At 41.5% G+C, this 19,505-nt stretch overlaps 1 protein-coding gene across 6 annotated transcripts; it reads right to left on the reverse strand.

Moving 5' to 3' along the window:
• On the reverse strand, positions 1–9,369 carry pou2af1 (POU class 2 homeobox associating factor 1). Of its 6 annotated transcripts, none has more exons than XM_090219125.1 (5): positions 9,237–9,369; positions 3,547–3,674; positions 2,048–2,090; positions 1,653–1,867; positions 1–1,487 (listed from the first exon to the last, which is right to left on the reverse strand). In XM_090219125.1, exons 4-5 carry the CDS (start codon positions 1,737–1,739, stop codon positions 1,155–1,157), a joined length of 420 nt encoding a protein of 139 aa, XP_090075251.1. In that variant the 5' UTR covers positions 1,740–1,867; positions 2,048–2,090; positions 3,547–3,674; positions 9,237–9,369; the 3' UTR covers positions 1–1,154. The 6 variants fall into 6 exon arrangements, with proteins under 6 accessions (XP_090075251.1, XP_090075249.1, XP_021437965.1 ...); XM_090219123.1 differs by having other exon boundaries at positions 1,653–1,942; XM_021582290.3 differs by lacking the exon at positions 9,237–9,369 and adding an exon at positions 7,607–7,739.
• Positions 9,370–19,505: the final 10,136 nt, after the last annotated feature.

Here is a 19,505-nt window from a genome sequence, read left to right on the forward strand (position 1 = left end):
AATTTATAGGTGAACTTTAATTCAAAATAAACAGAAACAGTAGAGGTTTGACAATTATTGACATAATATGTTTGACATAATACATTTTGAAGCCTCAGACGCTTCAGGATTTCTAAATACTGTAATGTTACATGGCTTTTTAATGTATTTTTTACATTGAACATACCACACATAACACTTCTGTATACAACATTTCTCCAAACATGAACCAATAAACTGAAAGAACACAAGCGCACAGTCTTGCTGGACCTCAAACCTGCAGTAGTTGGTATGCTTCAGGTGGGTGTGGCAGGTGGGTTGCAGAGCGGAGGGGAGACACTGATGGGAAAGCCAGATAAACAGAGAACCATGGGCTTTCCCACTCCTGTACCATAGTTAACTGACAGCCATAACTTCCAACTTCTGCTTCAAAAAATAACAGCAAGAGAGAGCAAGGCAACAGGAAATGAGAGGAGGTTTTCATGTTTTATGCCAAATACTCTTCAAAGCAGACCCTGGATAAATACAGATATGGGTTGATTTAACTGCCTTTCAGTTATAGTATCTATAGTACATGACAGCAGTTATTTTATGACAGCAGTTAATTTTTCAGGAAAGTATTGGTTTAGTAAACATTAGAACTAGTAAAACTACAAAACTGTTCCCTTTTTCATCACGGGTTGATTTAACAATTGAATGACTTTAGGAAATGATTTCAAATATTTGAATAGACATCTCAAGAGAAACTACTTTTAAAACAACTGTATTCGATTATGGCTGTCAGAAATGAGGTACTTAAAATAAATAAACACCTTACAAGTAATTTAAATAAAAAATACATTTCAACTTTTAGCATGATTCGGGACATATCAATCAAGGCCTGTCTTTCAGTTAAAGCATCTATAATACATGACAGCAGTTATTCTTCAGCAAAACATTTGTTCAGTAAATATTAGAACTAGTAAAACTACACTGTCCCCTTTTTCATCATGAAAAAAGCAATTCACAGTACTTAAATGTACATTACAACATAAAGGATAGTATAACTACAAACATACTCTATATTAACCTGAATTCTGAGCAATAGAAATATAAGGGGTACCTACATAACACATTCATAAGCATTGTGTAAGCATTTCATTAATGCTTACGACTGGCTGCAACACTGATATATCTTAGACACCGGGGATGAAGATTGAGGAACTGTTCACATATGTGTATTTGTCATCCTGATCTTGGTCCTCAAGAAGTTTTTCCAGAGGGTTGGGTTCTTCAGCCCCAGCAGGGTGCTGCTCCAGGGGCTGGGGCTGAGGGTCCTGCTGGGGCATGGTGGGGGTCACTGGCATGGACATCGGAAGCAGCTGAGACCCAGCCAGAGTGGCAGGGTGAGAGGCAAACTGCACACCCGATGAAGGGATGGTGGTTAGCGGCTGGGCCCACGGGATATAAGTCAGCACCGAGTCCTGGAGGTCCACTTGTGGTAGGGCTGTGGATGTTGGTGCTAGGGTCTGGACCAACAACAGTGGATGTGTTAGTAGTCAAAACCCAGTTGTGTTACAACTTGTTTGTACAGGTAAATGTGTATTGCCCTATGCTCTGTGGACAAGATGCAATGTTTACAGAGTTTACAGTTCAGTTGGCACATGATCAAGATTTGTTGCTCTTTCACTCACCCCGAAGTTGGTAAAGAGAGGCGTGTGTGTGTAGGTGAGCATGGAGGATGGGCCCACCACGGTGTAGCTGGGACACATGGGCTGCATGTACGTGTCAGTGGTGAGGGGCAGGGTGGTGGTGGTTGAGGTGGTGGGGTCATGCTGCTGGAGGTACTCTGGGTAAGACCAATGGTTTATGGGCTGGAGAGCAGTAGCTGCAGGCTGGGCTATCCAACCTGCACAGAGGCCGACATCATTGACTGTGGAGGAGTCACTGGATAGGCTACTAGCCACTTCAAACCCGGAAGTCCCTATGTGGATATCATAATGGGTTAGCACTAGTAGCCAATAGTAACGTACAGCTTTAAACTGATCATCCAAAGTAATGATGGGAATATATACTCTAATTCACTTACCAAGCTGTGCATATGAAGGCAAGTTGTTGTTTAGTACCCCAACCTGTGAAAAATATATAATGATAAATCTACCTGAAGGAAAGGAATCTAAATTAACTCCAAAAGCCTTTATTATTCAAGCTGACTTACAATGGTATTTGAGCTGTAAAGTGTAGGATTTTACAATCAAATGCTGAATGTACATTACCAATGGTAAACCCCAGGTGTACATGTGAGTGATCTGAATATTTTTAAATGCCAACGTCACTTAAACAGTAGCTACAAATCCACTGGCTTATAAGGTCATGTTCCTAAACTCTGTGTGTGTAGAACAGTGCATTAACTTTTATTACTTCACACTCCAATAATGAGTCAATTATATCCATTGGTGTGTGTGTGTGTGTGTGTGTGTGTGTGTGTGTGTGTGTGTGTGTGTGTGTGTGTGTGTGCGTGTGTGTGTGTGTCTCTGTGTGTGTGTGTGTGTGCGTGTGTGTGTGCCTGCGTGTGAGACTTCTATGGAAGTTGGAAGGAAACAGTAGAATGGCAGGAGAGTTCTAGAACAGGAGACATTTAAATTGAATCCAGGCATGCACATTCACTTGCCAAGCTGGAGAACTACATTGTATACTGTATATTATAAACTGGGTGGTTAGAGACCTGAATGCTGATTGGCTGATATACCACACCCCCCCGTGAATTACTGCTTAATTGTTGTTGCAAAAGGTGTGTCATATTTTCTATGACATATTCATCTTTAACCTAATTTTGCGTTTATCTTATTTTAAAGACAAATACTACACATTTAGTCAAAAAAACTGAACTCAGTCCAACTTCTTCTACTGATCTGCTGAACCTTTCCCTGAACCTCTGAGAACCTCTGTTTTTAGACTATCAAGTACCTCTGAGATTACAGACTATCAAGTAATACAGTCCATTTAGTTGGCTATCCCTTATTTTTTTAACAGGCCCTCTACCTTTCCATCTCATCAGGGCCTGTGTGTTTGGAGTGTAGTGTTGAGAATGCCTTACTGTGTGTGTGTTGTGTGTTGTCAGAGGTAATTCATAGGTTGGTAAGAGGGCTCCTTGGCATGGCTGGGCTGAGTTGATTTGCATAGGCCCTGTGCCCAGCCCTGCAGCCATGTTGTAACTGTCATGGAAAAACACCTGTATTAAATAAGGATAAAATCCCCTTTATCTACCCTGCCGTGGAATCTGATCTAATCTTCTCTAGGCTCCTTTCAGTTGACGTTGTGCATGTCCAGCCCAACGAAAGGTCTTCTCTCTCGTTTTTAGGGCATTTTGTAAAGACAAGAAAAAATGCTAAAGATTCTGGTTGACGCCTTAGGTTGACAGGTTGACAATTTAGTTTGACACTTATCAAAAATGTTTCAAATGGCATTCCTGTGGCTTCGCTGACTTGGTCTCTGTTCTCTTTTGTCTCCTACTCTGTCTTGTTCAATTCTCTATTATAGGATGACAGGCTCACACTCATTTCATAGTTCTTGTTATATTTCCCTCACCGCTCTAGGGGGCACTGTTTTGGCATTGTGGAGAAGCAGTCCTCGTTTCCTCCTCAGCAACTCTTTGACTGGGTCTCGGACTCGCACTCCTTGGTATGGCTTTTCATCAGGCTGCCCTGAGGAAGGAGCTATAGAGCCAATCACAGAAAGGAGAAACTGGCAGTTAGCTTATATCTGTGTTCGTTTAGGGTTAAGTCTGCAACTACAGAACTCTATTATTCATTGATTGCTCTTTAAAGATGTAACAAGGAGGTTCAGTTGCTTATTGTTTGCCTCATGGTTGTGGTAGGGAGGTGTGTCACTTTCTGTCCTGAGGTCATTTCAAGACAATATTTCTGTCCATTTAGGAGACACCTTTTGGCTCGAGAGCACCCACAGAAGCAAAAGTTCAGTGAAAACTCTTTAAGAAGAGGTGTCATAGATGTGATTTGCACCACCGATAGTGGTTCTGATTGCATATGTGGACAGGAAGGAACACAATAGAAACAAAAGAAGAAGCTCAAGCTCAGGTGTGCTACACCCAGCAATCTTATGTCTGTAGGCACTAAGAGACACCGAAACACCTCGGACATTCTGCAAGTTCTAGCTTGAAATGAAACTGGACCTGAGTGTGGGGACCTCTTTAAGTAGGCCAAGTTGGAATTTGAAACGCACTTCTATTGTGAAACAAATCTTTTCAACAACATGAGAACAGCACATACTCACATGCTATATAAACTGTCATCTTTTTACAGACAAAGCATTTGTCAATTTGATAGGCTATAGATAATTTCATGTTGATACATTCAAATAGAGGGAGGCATTTTACCATAGACATGTCGTTAATGACAACGCATTCAGAAGTTTATAACTAAGCGTGAATGAAAAATACTTGCGAGACGTACATTTTGAGCAGCTTTGTTGTCATTGTTGAAAAGGATATTTTGGAAGTTGAATTGCTACCAGTTCACTTCTATTACCTTTGTCAACTCCCACTTAATGAATTTGTTTTTGAATGAATCATCTTCTCTTAATGATATGTGCCAGTAGATATTTAATGCACATTGATTATAACCTTGACTCACTATCGGACAAACTCCCTGTTCTTTCTCAGTGACTGAATGAATCAATTAATCACTCAACTAAGGTAAGGCATCTGCAGATGAACTCAATTGCTTATATTTTAGTGAGGGAAAAATCATGGTCTTTAGGCTCATGAAATTGGTCCATAGAAATGTTCCTTATTTAATTCAAATTTGGTTGACTAAGGAAAGGAATATCATATTGTGTATTTGACTTATCCATTTCACCAGGTTTTAACATTTTTATTAAAAAAACTCTGTCTTTAAAAATGACTGTCACATACAATAAGACACTGATTGTCTGTGCACATGTGTGTGACCAAGGTGTGTGAAATCGTGGGAACCGGTTTCTGTTGTCAGGTGTCTAGAGACTGATGATGATCTACAATGCAGAGGTGGAGGCCCTATGGTTTCAGATACTGCCGTTCTGGCTCAGATCTGGCTGTGTTGTTAGCTGGAGTGAGTCCTGCCACTTTCCTCTCCAGATCTAAATCTATATCAGATTGATTTACCCCCTCCCCCCTCCCCCCCAGCAATGGAACAGTCAGCTGATTGAACTTTCTACCCAAATAACAACTTTAAATGACCTTCACATTATTATTCAACTGTATGAGGCCCAATTACTAGCAGACATTACAGCCCTTAGGTGAAAGTGTGTGTGCATGTGTGTGTGAGTATGTGCGCTCCTGAGCCATCGAGAGTAACTAATATGTTGTCACATGGCCAACAACTGAGATAAGGGACTTCCAAGGAAAACCGGGGTGGCGGGACCATTGTTTGCATACTGAGGTGTGGAATGTTGTGGCCTTGTAATTAATGTCAGCAGCCACTCTGGCTCACTCGATCAAAAATGTACTGGAAATTCACCTTGAAGTGTACCGCTGTGGGGGGAAAACAGCCTGCTTTTCCCTTTGTTGATCACAAATGAGCCTTTTTTAAATGACTTGTAAAATCAACCAGACAAAATTAATTGGGTGGAAAACGGTTTCGTCGTAAAGGATTTGAAAAACGGCGCCATTGTCTGTTCTTACAGTAAATGCTCCTTTCGTCTTATCTCTAGCAAATAGATTGTACTATATTTCACAAAGCTTCATTGAAAATAAGGTAGTGCCACTTGACTTCTTATCCTTGAACATGCAAAGAATGCTTTTCCCCCTGTAATGTACAGTACAGCCCCCATTCCTGCATATCACTCAATGAGCCCATCAACACTGCACTAAATGTCCTCCTACATTTACACTTAAATTACTGTGGTGCAAAAGACTGTAACTCCTCCCAGTGTAGTAGATTATTCCGAATGTGTTATTTCACCTGGAGCAGGATCAATGAGTTAGCCAGCTAACGTTCCTAAATATTCAGAAACAACGTCATATTTCTGAATTGTATCTTTTTTTCAACTTAACTACAGTAAGAAGTTGTTGTTTCATCCAAACAATGACACTTTATTAAATAACCAGCTAATGAACTTACAGTAATACTTTAGGCAAGTCAAAAGATGAGCACAAACTTAAAATGTCAACTATCCATTTAATTACACTAAGTGTGTCTGTACTGCAGGCAGGCAGCCCTCGTGCAGCCTCTGAGAAAGCTGTTGGCTCTGACAAGCAGTAACCACATGTATAACATGCATGTCAGTGGGAAAGGAAGCTACAGTACAAAAGGATTACTCAGAGGTCATACCGTTACAAACAGTCAATGGAAGGTAAAGCAATGAGCTATAACACAATGAAACTGAATAACATGTTTCTTTGTTTTGGAGGACCTTAGTATTTTTTATTTTCTATAATGCATTATTATATTCCACTACCTATGGGTGGGTGAATATAAACTCTCAATGTAACTGGAGCAACCAGAAGCTGTACAAATGGAAATTCGTTTGAGCGAGTGTGAGGGAATTATGTTGAAGGCGGTGTCCACATTTAGTATGAAAACGAGCAGTAAAAACTCCGTATTTAATTGACATGAAACACATGAAGATCTAAGAGAACTTGAAAAAGAATGATGAATTCAGTCCTCGTCTTCATGAACACAATGACACGCACACGCGCACGCCGAACGCACTTAGACACACACAAGATTCCAAGCTGTACAAAAGAGGAAGCCATGCAGCTGTGATGTTTTACAGTGGTGTGGTGTTTGGGCCGTTTTGCATATCAAGATTATAGCCAACCTCCAAATGATTGTCTTCCTCTTTCCAAACATAAAACTTTCTCCAGTGATGACAACATTGCTTTTAGCCCTTTCACTGCATGTCTATATGCTGAAGTAGAAAGTTACTCTAGTTAAAATTGTGGATTGCAAGTTAGGATTTGGTTCAAAGAGCTACTTTAACACCATCCCTGTCGCAGATTAATGAATGTAAAAATCCCTCTGTCCAAACAAAGACCTAATCTTCTATTCCTTTTAAGTCTTATGGCTCCTGTGTTGTTGCTTTACAACGACTTTCTAAGTAAAAAAAAACCACTGTAAATCATCTTAACCATGACACTAGGGTGAAAAAAGGTGACGAGGCTTGGAGGAAACTATCCATCAACACTGGCCTGAAACATGTCGCCACACAACTTGAACGGTTTACTGAATACCGAATAGTAAATCCTTTTTCTGTAAGGGATGATGTATCAATTACGACCCTCAACCTCTGACCCCAACTTTTGACCCTCAATGACAATGTGCAAAATACTAATTTACGTGCCATAGTTTTCAGTGTTGTTGTCTTGTAGTAATCATATGGACATTTCCACAGCACCCCCTTACAGTACATATTGTAGAATGACTGGTTAGTTGGAGGAGGTAGGCTACTTGACACTGAGTCATCTGCTATTACTGTCCCTGCAATAAGATGTTGGCATACCATAGTCAAAAATGTAAATGATTCTGTTTGGCAATGTTTGATCACATTGATGAGGTAAAAATATAATGTTTTGGAACATAGCACAACGTTTGTGTCAACGTTTCTAATTTCTATTTCGATTCAATTTTTAAAAGGATCATGTACTTACATTTCTTCCAGTGCATGCTCTATGGCTTTCAGATATCTCAAGCTCTGAGTAATTTGTTGAATTGGTTGACTTTTCTTAATAGGATGTGAGTTTGACACAGAATCATAGTGAGTGATGGGCTTCAGTGACTTGCTTTATAACAGCCGCTACAAAACCTCAAGTGATGTCACATCTCTTCCAACCACAGGTTTGCCTGAGTGGTCCCAGTGTCACCAACGTTCCACTGACGTTGACTGAGAGCTTGACTACTACACTCTTTTACACTCTAAACACAGCTGTCAGTGTCCACAAAGATCCAGTAAAGGACTTGAATGGTACCAATATAAGGACTAAGGAATTTGCGCTAAAATGTTTTATTATCCACACAATTCAAATAGTGACTATTGATAGTTACTACTTTCTTTACATACTTTAAATTCTAATTCAGATTACAACAGAGTAAGTGTTGCTGCACAGTCTTGTACATGAATCAGCTTTCCCCCTCGTAAAGCCTTCAGAAATGTTGATGCATGGGACAAAGAGAAAGATTTGCAGTTTTATAGCTAATCTCATGCTATTCTACACATTTTGCCATGAGGCTGAGAGAAAATGTTGCTGTTTTAAAGCTAATTTCCTGCAATTCTACACATTTAACCATCCATGAGGCTGAGAGAAAATGTAGCATTTTTAAAGCTAATTTAAAGCAAACATAGGTGTGTTGACTGTGATGACGGGGAGGTGAAATGTGTTGCTTTAAAGGGTCCGTCATACTAGTATGAGCTGTCTCATTTGCTAATTGAGCAAATACAATGGCAGTAGTGCATACAGCCATAGAAGCAGTGAAATGTGCCTCAGATTAGTGGTTTATTAGGGGTGTGGCTTTAAGTTAGTTCTTATTGGCAACCCATCCTGTGAGAGTGAATGTCATTCAAGTTCATCTGTTCTGCTATATTTCATCAAATCTGGTTAATCCAGTGCTCTGCTTGCTATGAATTCTATCTGATGGTGTTTGCATGTTTAGGTAAAAAGACAAATAATGTCCCGTTTGGAACACTGACGAGTAAAGATTTCTTCTTTGTAGCCGTCACACCAAATTAGCATAGAGCACATCTGCACAAATCTGATGCCTAAATTAAGCCTTTCAAAACCAACCCTGAAACTGAACTAAGCAAGTCTACTAGATATATCAGGAAATGCATAGGAAACACCTGCAAATACTTAGAGGTTGACTGACCACCAACGCAGTACGAGACCTCATGTTCCCTTTCTTAGCAGTTTGTTCTCTCAAAAATGTGATGATTAATCTTACAATGTCTGCACCCATCAGCATTATCTTAATTTGGGAGTTCTTATTTTTTCTATTTAAAGTCATGGAAAAAATAAGACAATTCAATTGCTCTATGCTAGACTAGTGAAAACAATGGCGTAAACCGATTTTCAATCATCTCTAATTCTTAGTAGAAAGTTACAATGCAACACTTTGCCTTACAGCCATCAAAAACTGATAGATCAATAGGCTACACACACAATGTTGTCCAAAAGACACATATAATCAACATTTCCAGGCTTTGACATATCCATTGTAACCTTCATGACATGTTACCAGTTGCTATAATTTTGACCAGAACATAATCAATAGATTGTAACTTACATTGTCATGGTGGGATAATTCTGTAGTTCCAGCTGGTCCTACATACTTGTCTAGGAGTTATCACTGTTCATTCTATTTTCTTCCCATGGCTTTTGAATGAGTGCACTGACTGATGCAAAGTATGGCTTCATTTAGATAGCTGATGCAAAGAAGCTGTTATATAGGGGTTTTCAAATGATCACAGAGGTGTTCTGTGGCTTTAAGCAAAATGAGTGTTTTGATTACAATAAACATTTATATTCACCATGATGTATTTTGAGGATTACTGAGTTGTAGCACTGACATTGTATCCCTCAGAAGTTGCTTTCTTTTTTCACAAAGGAAGATGCTCATTGGCCTCTTAGACTGACACGTGCAGTTACCTACCCAGACATGTGCACACACGGGCACACACACACACACACACACACACACACACACACACAGGCACACACGGGCACACACACACACACACACACACACACACACACACACACTAACAATCTAAGAGCTGAAATGTCTTGAGTCGATAAGTATGAAACCCCTTTGTTATGGCGAGCCTAAATAAGTTCAGGAGTAAACATTTGCTTAACAAGTCACACAATAAGTTGCATGGACTCTGTGTGCAATAATAGTGTTTAACATCATTTGTTTATGTCTACCTCATCTCTGTACCCCACACATGCAATTATCTGTAAGGTCCCTGAGTCGAGAAGTGAATTTCAAACACAGATTCAACCACAAAGACCAGGGAGGTTTTCCAATACCTTGCAAAGAAGGGCACCTATTTGTAGATGGGTGAAAATAAAATAAAAAGCAGACATTGAATGCCCCTTTGAGCATGGTGAAGTTATTACAGTTTTTTCCAACTGCTTACACACATTTTCAAAACTGTCTCCTTTTCTTTAAAACTCTACACACAATTCCCAAAACTGCACACGCAAAATGCAAAATGCCTCACATCTCCTTCAAAATGTAACACTGCATTCAAAATGCCATAAACACATGTCAGAATGAAGCATTTGCATCAAATGGCAAACACTGCTTTCATAATACTACATTTTTGGATATACCATGTAAACACTGTTGTTCTAAATCTAAAGCTCTTTGGTCTTTCATAGGCTTATATCTACATTTCAATACAATGTTCTACAGTGAAAGTAATCTGCTGAGAGGGGTAACAAGTACACTGTAAACACCAATGCAATGTAGAAACAAACTCTATGTCCCCACATGCGTCCTCCATTGCCTGGAGAAGCGGCATGCGGGCATAGGGTTGGCAATCATACACTTTCCAGCGCCAGGCTGAGAAGAATTCCTCTATGGGATTTAGAAAAGGTGAATATGGGGGTAGGTACAAAACTACAAATTGTGGATGGGTGGCAAACCAGTTTTGGACCAGAACAGCCCGGTGAAAACTAACATTGTCCCATAAAACCACAAATCTAGCAGGCTCCTGATCTGGATCAGGGACAAGCATTGTGTAAATTGCATCCAGAAAAGTGAGCATATGGCCGGTGTTGTACGGACCCAGTGTGACATTGTGATGGAGAACCCCGTTTTGAGTGATGGCAGCACACATTTATATTACCCACACGCTGTCCAGGGACATTGGTAATTGCCCTCTGTCCTATTACAGTTATTCCGTGGCGCCTGGTTTTGGTGAGGTTGAAGCCAACCTCATCCACATAAATAAATTCATGGCGAATTACATGGGCACCCAGCTCCAATACTCTCTGTAACAGACAAAAGGATATACAGATGAGTAAATATGGTATGTCTGAAGTACTGGAAGTAGTGTTGCATACATACCTCTACAAAGTCATGTCGCATATTCTTGACTCTGTCAGAGTTTCTCTCAAATGGCACCTTGTAAAGTTGTTTCATTGTCACTCGGTGCCGTTGGGGGATGCGTTGTATGGTCGACAGTCTTACAGCATTGATGTTATTAAATATGGTGTCATTATTCAAGATATGCTGTCTTATCTCCCGAATCCTAATTGCATTGTTGGCCAAAACCATATTTATAATGACAGTTTCTTGTACATACGTAAACAAGCGTACTCGTCCTCCAATATGTCTTTGCCTTTCCACTCTGTACAGAATTCAAACACAGTATGTGTTCAGCATAGGAACTGTAAACAATGTACAAAAAAATGTAGTACAGCATGATAACCAACCTCATTCATTCATTGCAGTGCAGTAAGTGGATGGCTATAGTTGCATACCTGTTCTCATTTCTGAAGGTTCGAATTATGGACGACACTGTAAATCGACTCAAGTTGGGCTGGACTCTCAGTCCAGCCTCTCTCATGGTCAAACTGTGCTTGATCACATGATCAACAAGTGTTGCCCTAATCTCATCATAGATGGCTCTCCTTCATTCTCTTCTTTGCCCCCGTCCTCTTCTTCCTCTTCCTCTCCCTCCTACTCCTCTTGCTCTCTGTCCATTGTTGGCATCCATTGTTCAAAACAGGTAATCTGACCTTTGACCTATTTATAGGCCTATACTACAGTAAAGCAGTGATTGGTTAGTGATCAGTTAAGATATTAGTGTTTGCACATGTGAGGAGTGTGTGTGTGTGACCTGGTGAATAAGTGTAGCATTTTGATTGGTTGTGTTTGGAAAAGGAAAGCAAGCCACTTCCTGTTAGATTTTGGTGTTTTAGGTAGAGAATTGTGTGTAGTGTTTTGAAAAAAGTGTTTTATGCAATTGACAACTGAGTCAAAGGCTGAGAAATAGCTTATGGTTTTGGATATATGGTGTGTAGTTTTGCACTTTGAGTGAGAGGTTTCAAAAATCGTGTGACATGAAAAGATTTTGTGTGTAAGCAGTTGGAAAAAAAACTGTAATTACACTTTGGATGGTGTATCAATACACCCAGTCACTACAAAGATACGGGCGTCCTTCCTAACTTAGTTTCCAGAGAGGAAGGAAACCGTTCAGGGATTTCACCATTAGGCCAATGGTGACTTTAAAACAGTTACAGGGTTTAATGGCTGTGATAGGAGAAAACTGAGGATGGATCAACAACATTGTAGTTACTCCACAATACTAAACTAACTGACAGAGTGATAAGGGAGCCTGATCAGAATAAAACTATTCCAAAACATGCATCCTGTTTGCAACAAGGCACTAAAGTAATACAAAAAAAAGGCAAATCCAATACAATACACTACCGAGTACCACTCTCCGGATTTTAAAGCATAGTGGTGGCTGCATCATGTTATGGGTATGCTTGAAATCATTAAGGACTGGGGAGTTTTCAGGATACAAAATAAAGGGAATGGAGTTAAGCACAGGCAAAATCCTAGAGGAAAACCTGGTTCAGTCTGCTTTCCAACCGACACTGGTAGATTAATTCACCTTTCAGCAGGACAATAACCTAAAACACAAGAACAAATCTACAATGGACTTTCTTACCAAGAAGACAGTGAATGTTCCTGAGTGGCCGTGTTACAGCTTTGACTTAAATCTACTTGAAAATCTATGGCAATGATCAACAACCAATTTGACAGAGCTTGAAACATTTTTTCAAAGAATAATGGGCAAATGTTGCACAATCCCAGGTGTTTAAAGCTCTTAGATACTTACCCAGAAAGACTTACAGCTGTAATCGCTGCCAAAGGGGCTTTTACAAAAAATGTACTCAGGGATGTGAATACTGATGAAAATGTGATATTTCTTCATTCATTTTTCAATATATTTTCTAAAATGTTTAAAAACATGTTTTCACTTCGTCATTATGGAGTATTGTGTGCTGATGGGTGAAAACCAAATATATTTAATATATTTTGAATTCAGGCTGTAACACAACAAAATGTGGAATTCTGTAAATTAAGGGGTATGAATACTTTCTGAAGGCACTGTAGCTATTGCTCCTGTGTAGGGATACTGAGGACTCTTGAAAAAACAGAGAAAGTGATACTTATCTTCCTGTATCTCTACTAGTCAATGTCAAGTCCATTTAACACTGGGGTTTACACTCTGTAGGCCTAGGACAATGTACTTACTCCTCTCTCACATGTAAAGTCTAGATTTAGAAGTGCTTACACCCTCAACAAAGCAGAGGAGTTTACTGGAACTGATGGTTCATTATATGAACAATGGATTAATATAAATTCTGAGAGAGAAATATGAATGAAACTTGGACAGCACTGCGTTTTTATTTTGTTTTGATGGTATCAGAAATGAAGATGACATGGGAAAAGTATGAACCGAGAGGAAAATGGAACTCGTAACATCTTAATTACACAGACATGAACACACACACACCTCCTCTGTATGTCGCTCTCTCTCTCTCTCTCTCTTACCCACCATCTTAATCCCCGGTTCAGCCCCTGTCTCCATGTCACATGCACTCACTTGCTGGAGAGCAGTGAGGGGGTAACATGATGTTGCTGAGCTGAGAGGGAATTTCCTCAGGATGCCCACAAGGTAAAGCTAATGTATCTGTTTCAGCCCAAAGGTTATAGTCAAAGTCATTGGTGGAAGTGTAAACTGTATTAGGGGCTTTAAACATATAATAACAGGTAGTTGAGCCAATCTAAATTTGGTAAGCAACATCGGTATGATCTCTTTTCTCCATACGACCACAAGGAGGCAACAAAAGCACCAAAATTAACGATCAATCTTGGAATAAAAATGAGTGACTGTCTCTACCATATAATATTAATATATACATTTATATACTGAATTTAAGTACTGTATGAGGATACATTCCCAAATTCAGTGGCATCAGGATTCAATGTGTACGATGTGTATTGATGAACATATCTGATCAAGATAGTACATCTGTCTATTCAGGAGGCAATGAATGAGATAATACTAACAGATTTTTGTAGATGGAACGAAGTGTATGTGTGTATGTATGCATGTACTGTGTGTGTGTGTGTGTGCACATGTTTGTAAAGTGTGAGGGCAGTATCGATGAGATTACCCAGAGCAGTGTTTGTGTGTGTGTGTGTGTGTGTGTGTGTGTGTGTGTGTGTGTGTGTGTGTGTGTGTCAGGCCAAGTGAGGGCTGTGCTAGTTCTTACGGCCTGTGTGTACATGCCACCTCTCCAGAGAGCTGCAGCAGGCCAGGACCTGCTAAAACAAACACAATCTGTCTGCTCCAGGGGCTGTGCATTTACCTTACACTTCTACTCGCCACTCAACCCCACTGCCATGGGATCAACAAGTCTAGGGTCTAACACAGGTGAGGATATAAGGCACTACATAGCCCCTCGCATATCTCCAGGAGCAAAATGTGGGTGACTTCGGACGTCTTGAAAGAATCACTTAGTAAAGTTTAGAGAAATGCTTGCACAGCTGATAGTCTTCATATAATGGTCAACAACAGGAGATTTGGGATGGAATATGTCAATAGATTTGTAGTTTTGGTCTTCAACTATCCTGGTTCTTCCCGGTGTGGGAAGGATATACTTCAGGTCTGAGTGAGTAAATGAGTAGCAAATACAGAAAAAAGGGTTCTAAGGAACCTGTTCTGCAGGAAGTAAGTTGATGTCAATCAATATACAGTACATATTCTGATAGTTATCTGTACAATTTAGTTAAGAAACACAGCTGTAAAACTATTCCTACAAGTATCTACACCACATGACCAAAAGTATGTGGAAACCTGCTCGTCAAACATCTAATTCCAAAACCATGCATCAATATGGAGTTGGTACCCCCTTTGCTGCTATAACAGCCTCCACTATTCTGGGAAGGCTTTCCACTAGATGTAGGAACATTTCTGCGGGGACTTCGATTCAGCCACAAGAGCATTAGTGAAGTCGGGCACTGATGTCGGGCGATTAGGCCTGGCTCGCAGTTGGTGTTCCAATTCATCCAAAAGGTATTTGATGGGGTTGAGGTCAGGGCTCTGTGCAGGCCAGTCAAGTTCTTCCACACCAATCTCGACAAACTGTTTCTGTATGGACCTCACATTGTGTACGGGCCAGTAACCGAAAGATTGCTAGATTGAATCCCCGAGCTGACAAGGTAAAACATCTGTTGTTCTGCCCCTGAACATGGCAGTTAACCCACTGTTCCTAGGCTGTCATTGTAAATAAGAATTTGTTCTTAACTGACATGCCCAGTTAAATAATGGTTAAATAAACTGTTGCCACAAAATCTGGCATCTCTCAAACCCAGATCCTGCCAGATGGTGAAGCGTGATTAATTGGCATTGCGCATGGTAATCTTAGGCTTGTGTGCGGCTGCTCAGTCATGGAAACCCATTTCATGAAGCTCCCGACAAACAGTTCTTGTGCTGACGTTGCTTCCAGAGGCAGTTTGGAACTCGTAGTGAGGGTTCCAACCGAGGACTGATGATTTTTACGCGCTTCAGGACTCGCAGTCCCGTTCTGTGAACTTGTCTTGCCTACCACTTCGCGGCTGAGCCGTTGGTGCTCCTAGACATTTCCACGTCACAGTAACAGCACTTACAGTTGACCGGGGCAGCTAGAAATTTGAAGAACTGACTTGTTGGAAAGGTGGCATCCTATGACGGTGCCACGTTGAAAGTCACTGAGCTCTTCAGTACAGGTCAATGTTCGCCTATGGAGATTGCATGGCTGTGTGCTCAATTATATACACGTTGCTGAAATAGCCAAATCCCCTAACCTGAAGCGGTGTCCACATACCTTTGTGCATGTTGTGTATACAACACAGGTAACGGTGGACTTGAACCGAATTACATAAATGACATAAATTGCCCCACACTATGCCAAATACTTTAACTGCTAATAATTGACGTTTTCCACTACGTCTTGCTATTCACTGTAACGCACTACCTTTTGCCCTTGATTACTTAAAAGTGACAGCAGTTTTTAGACATTGACTTTATGTTTTATTTTATCTGTAGATAAACCAGATTTTCTGTGCGTCTGTCTGAGTGATGCATTCTTTTTGATAAAATGTTAATCATAGGTGTTCTGTAATGTTTAATATGGTCATGACGGACAACTAGAGGACACTGAGGAGGATGTTCATATTGATAGTTTAGAAGGTACAACCGTTGGGAAATCCCCTCTTTCTACCCAAGAAAGATGAAGTCTCACGGATGACAAATTTCTTAAAAACAAGTTATGGCAAATCAGTTACTGTACGAGTGACTCTGTAGGCTAATACACGTCATGTCACAGAGGATTTCACAAATGTACAACAAGTGTGTGATGCCTATGGGGATAATTTCCTTCATAGAGCTAAATATCATTTGTAATGCACCTGAGCAGCATCTGCCGTTGGACACACTGAAAAATGCTACAATACTACACTGTTTCCAAGTACCATAATACCCATGGCAGAGTATTCTGTAGAGTACACTCTCCCTGATAATCCTCTGTCATCTTCCCACTCATAGACATCAGCCATGGGTCTCAAACGCACAACACTTAGGCAAGACCTCCACCTCCTAGCCACAGATTTGTGAATCACTAGATTATTCTAGATTATTCACTAGATTAACTCTGTGAGGGTGACAATGTACTGTACAACTTATGATGGTTTCTACGTTGTGAACAAGACATCACCTGTGAAACTTGAGCAATTTTGGGATACTGTAAAATGGACACACACGTTTGCATACACGCTCTGAATTCATTTTCATAAATGAACTATTGATCAAGTTGGATTGAAACCCTTCAGTGCCCTTCAGTGCCTCACTCCCTCATTCTGTGGCTGAACAATGATAAATGGTGCCATGAGAGGGACTTTCTCTGTTAATATTGGTTAAACAACAGCTTTCCACTGAAGAGTACCTACTGTATAATCAAGCAGCAAGCCATGCAGCCAGGCGAGCAGTCAGTCAGTGGACCACTCACAATGTTATTTTTCTTCCAATAAACATCTGAAGCAAAATAGCCTATCTAGGTTGCATTTGTCACATTATTACAACAACATCAGAGAACTGCCTAAAAGGTACATTTTCTTGGAGACAGGAGATCTGAAGATTTTCTCTCTCGAAATGCACTCTTTATCAGGTAAGACCCAGATGCAGACAACGTCAAATTAGTAATGGTTTAATAATCCAACAGGGGCAGGCAATCGACAGGTCAAGGCAGGCAGTGGTCAGTAACCCAGAGGTGGGGCAACGGTACCGGGCAGCAGGCAGGAGGGCTCAGAGTCAGGGGAAGGCAGAGTGGTCAGGCAGGCAGGCTCAGGGTCAGGGGAAGGCAGAGTGGTCAGGCAGGCAGGCTCAGAGTCAGGGGCAGGCAGAGTGGTCAGGCAGGAGGGCTCAGAGTCAGGGGAAGGCAGAGTGGTCAGGCAGACAGGCTCAGGGTCAGGGGAAGGCAGAGTGGTCAGGCAGACAGGCTCAGGGTCAGGGGAAGGCAGAGTGGTCAGGCAGACAGGCTCAGGGTCAGGGGAAGGCAGAGTGGTCAGGCAGACAGGCTCAGGGTCAGGGGCAGGCAGAGTGGTCAGGCAGGCAGGCTCAGAGTCAGGGTAGGCAGAGTGGTCAGGCAGGCAGGCTCAGAGTCAGGGGAAGGCAGAGTGGTCAGGCAGACAGGCTCAGGGTCAGGGGCAGGCAGAGTGGTCAGGCAGGCAGTCTCAGAGTCAGGGGAAGGCAGGGTGGTCAGGCAGACAGGCTCAGGGTCAGGGGCAGGCAGAGTGGTCAGGCAGGCAGGCTCAGGGTCAGGGGCAGGCAGAGTGGTCAGGCAGGCGGGCTCAGAGTCAGGGTAGGCATAGTGGTCAGGCAGGCAGGCTCAGGGTCAGGGGCAGGAAATTGTGGTCAGGCAGGCAGGCTCAGGGTCAGGGGCAGGCAGAGTGGTCAGGCAGGCGGGCTCAGAGTCAGGGTAGGCAGAGTGGTCAGGCAGGCAGGCTCAGGGTCAGGGGCAGGCAGAGTGGTCAGGCAGACAGGCTCAGGGTCAGGGGCAGGCAGAGTGGTCAGGCAGGCGGTCTCAGAGTCAGGACAGACAAGGCAAGGGTCAAAACCAGGAGGGCGAGAAAAAGAGAGACTGGGAAAAGCAGTAGATGAAAAAAGGTATAAATACACAGGGGATAATGGGGAAGATGGGCGACATGTGGAGTGGGTGGAGACAATCACAAAGGCAGGTGAAACAGATCAGGGTGTGACACTTAGGTAACAGGGTTCCAAAAAGGGTTCTTCGGCTGTCTCCATGAGATAACCCTTTTTGGTTCCAGGTAGAACCCTTTTTGGTTTCAGGTACAGCAGAAACCTTTTGGGTTCCATGTAGAACCCTCTGTGGAAAGGGTTCTTCATGGAACCCAAATGTGTTCTACCTGGACCCAAACGAGTTCTACCTGGAACCAAAAAGGGTTATCTCATGGAGACAGCCGAAGAACCCTTTTTGGAACCCATTTTTTTAAAGAGTGTATTATGTGTCCTACAGCTACTAATGAAAACACAATGAAAGTGGGGAGAAGAACAGCTCATAGGCCAACTAAAGTGAACTACTGTAAGGCCACAATAAATAATTAACTGTAACATTGCAACGATACAACAACACCAAGCTAGCATTGGCTGGTTTCAACCAGCAACCTTTTAATGTATTACAGAATCATGAAACTGCCGATTTACTGGAAACTTCTCACAGGCATGCCAGCGAAATGATAAGTTATGAAATAGGTAGGAGGCAGGGGCTGGCCAAGCTGGAGTCGGAATCAGGAGCAGGTCTTTAAGTTGAGTTTTTATGTTTTATTTAAATAGCAAAATACCATGGAAATGGGCTTGCCCTTTTCAGTAGAAATTCATACTACCACACATAGATAGTATTGGCAAAACTAGGCAACAACAACCCCCAGCAGCAGATTTGACCTTGAATACAAACTATGCTTGAACATCCATTAAAAACCAAAGATTTTAATACGATTTTATGTGAAGTTAATGTGGTAACATGTGCAACATGTGATAACATGAAACTACATGTGACAACATTTGAGCACATGAGGAAACATGATCTCATGTGAAATAAATGTGACAACATATGGATGCAATATTTTAACATGGTATACTATGAAACTACACGTGAAAACCCATTTGAACTGTCATTAAGAATATGTTACTTTACTTTAAAATGCATAATTGACATTAATTCAATTTAAACAGTCATGGTCCCCTGCAGGTTTTGTCTTGTTCCCGGCTTGTTCCAGGAACGTCTCCAAGAACATTTGTAGAACGTTGTGTCATGGTCCCCTGGATGTTTTGTCTTGTTCCCGGCTTGTTCCAGGAACGTCTCCAAGAACATTTGTAGAACGTTGTGTCATGGTCCCCTGCAGGTTTTGTCTTGTTCCCGGCTTGTTCCAGGAACGTCTCCAAGAACATTTGTAGAACGTTGTGTCATG

The sequence above is a fragment of the Oncorhynchus mykiss genome, chromosome 24 (genome assembly GCF_057628025.1).
Source record: "Oncorhynchus mykiss isolate SJ-2025 chromosome 24, ASM5762802v1, whole genome shotgun sequence".
NCBI lineage: Eukaryota > Metazoa > Chordata > Actinopteri > Salmoniformes > Salmonidae > Oncorhynchus > Oncorhynchus mykiss.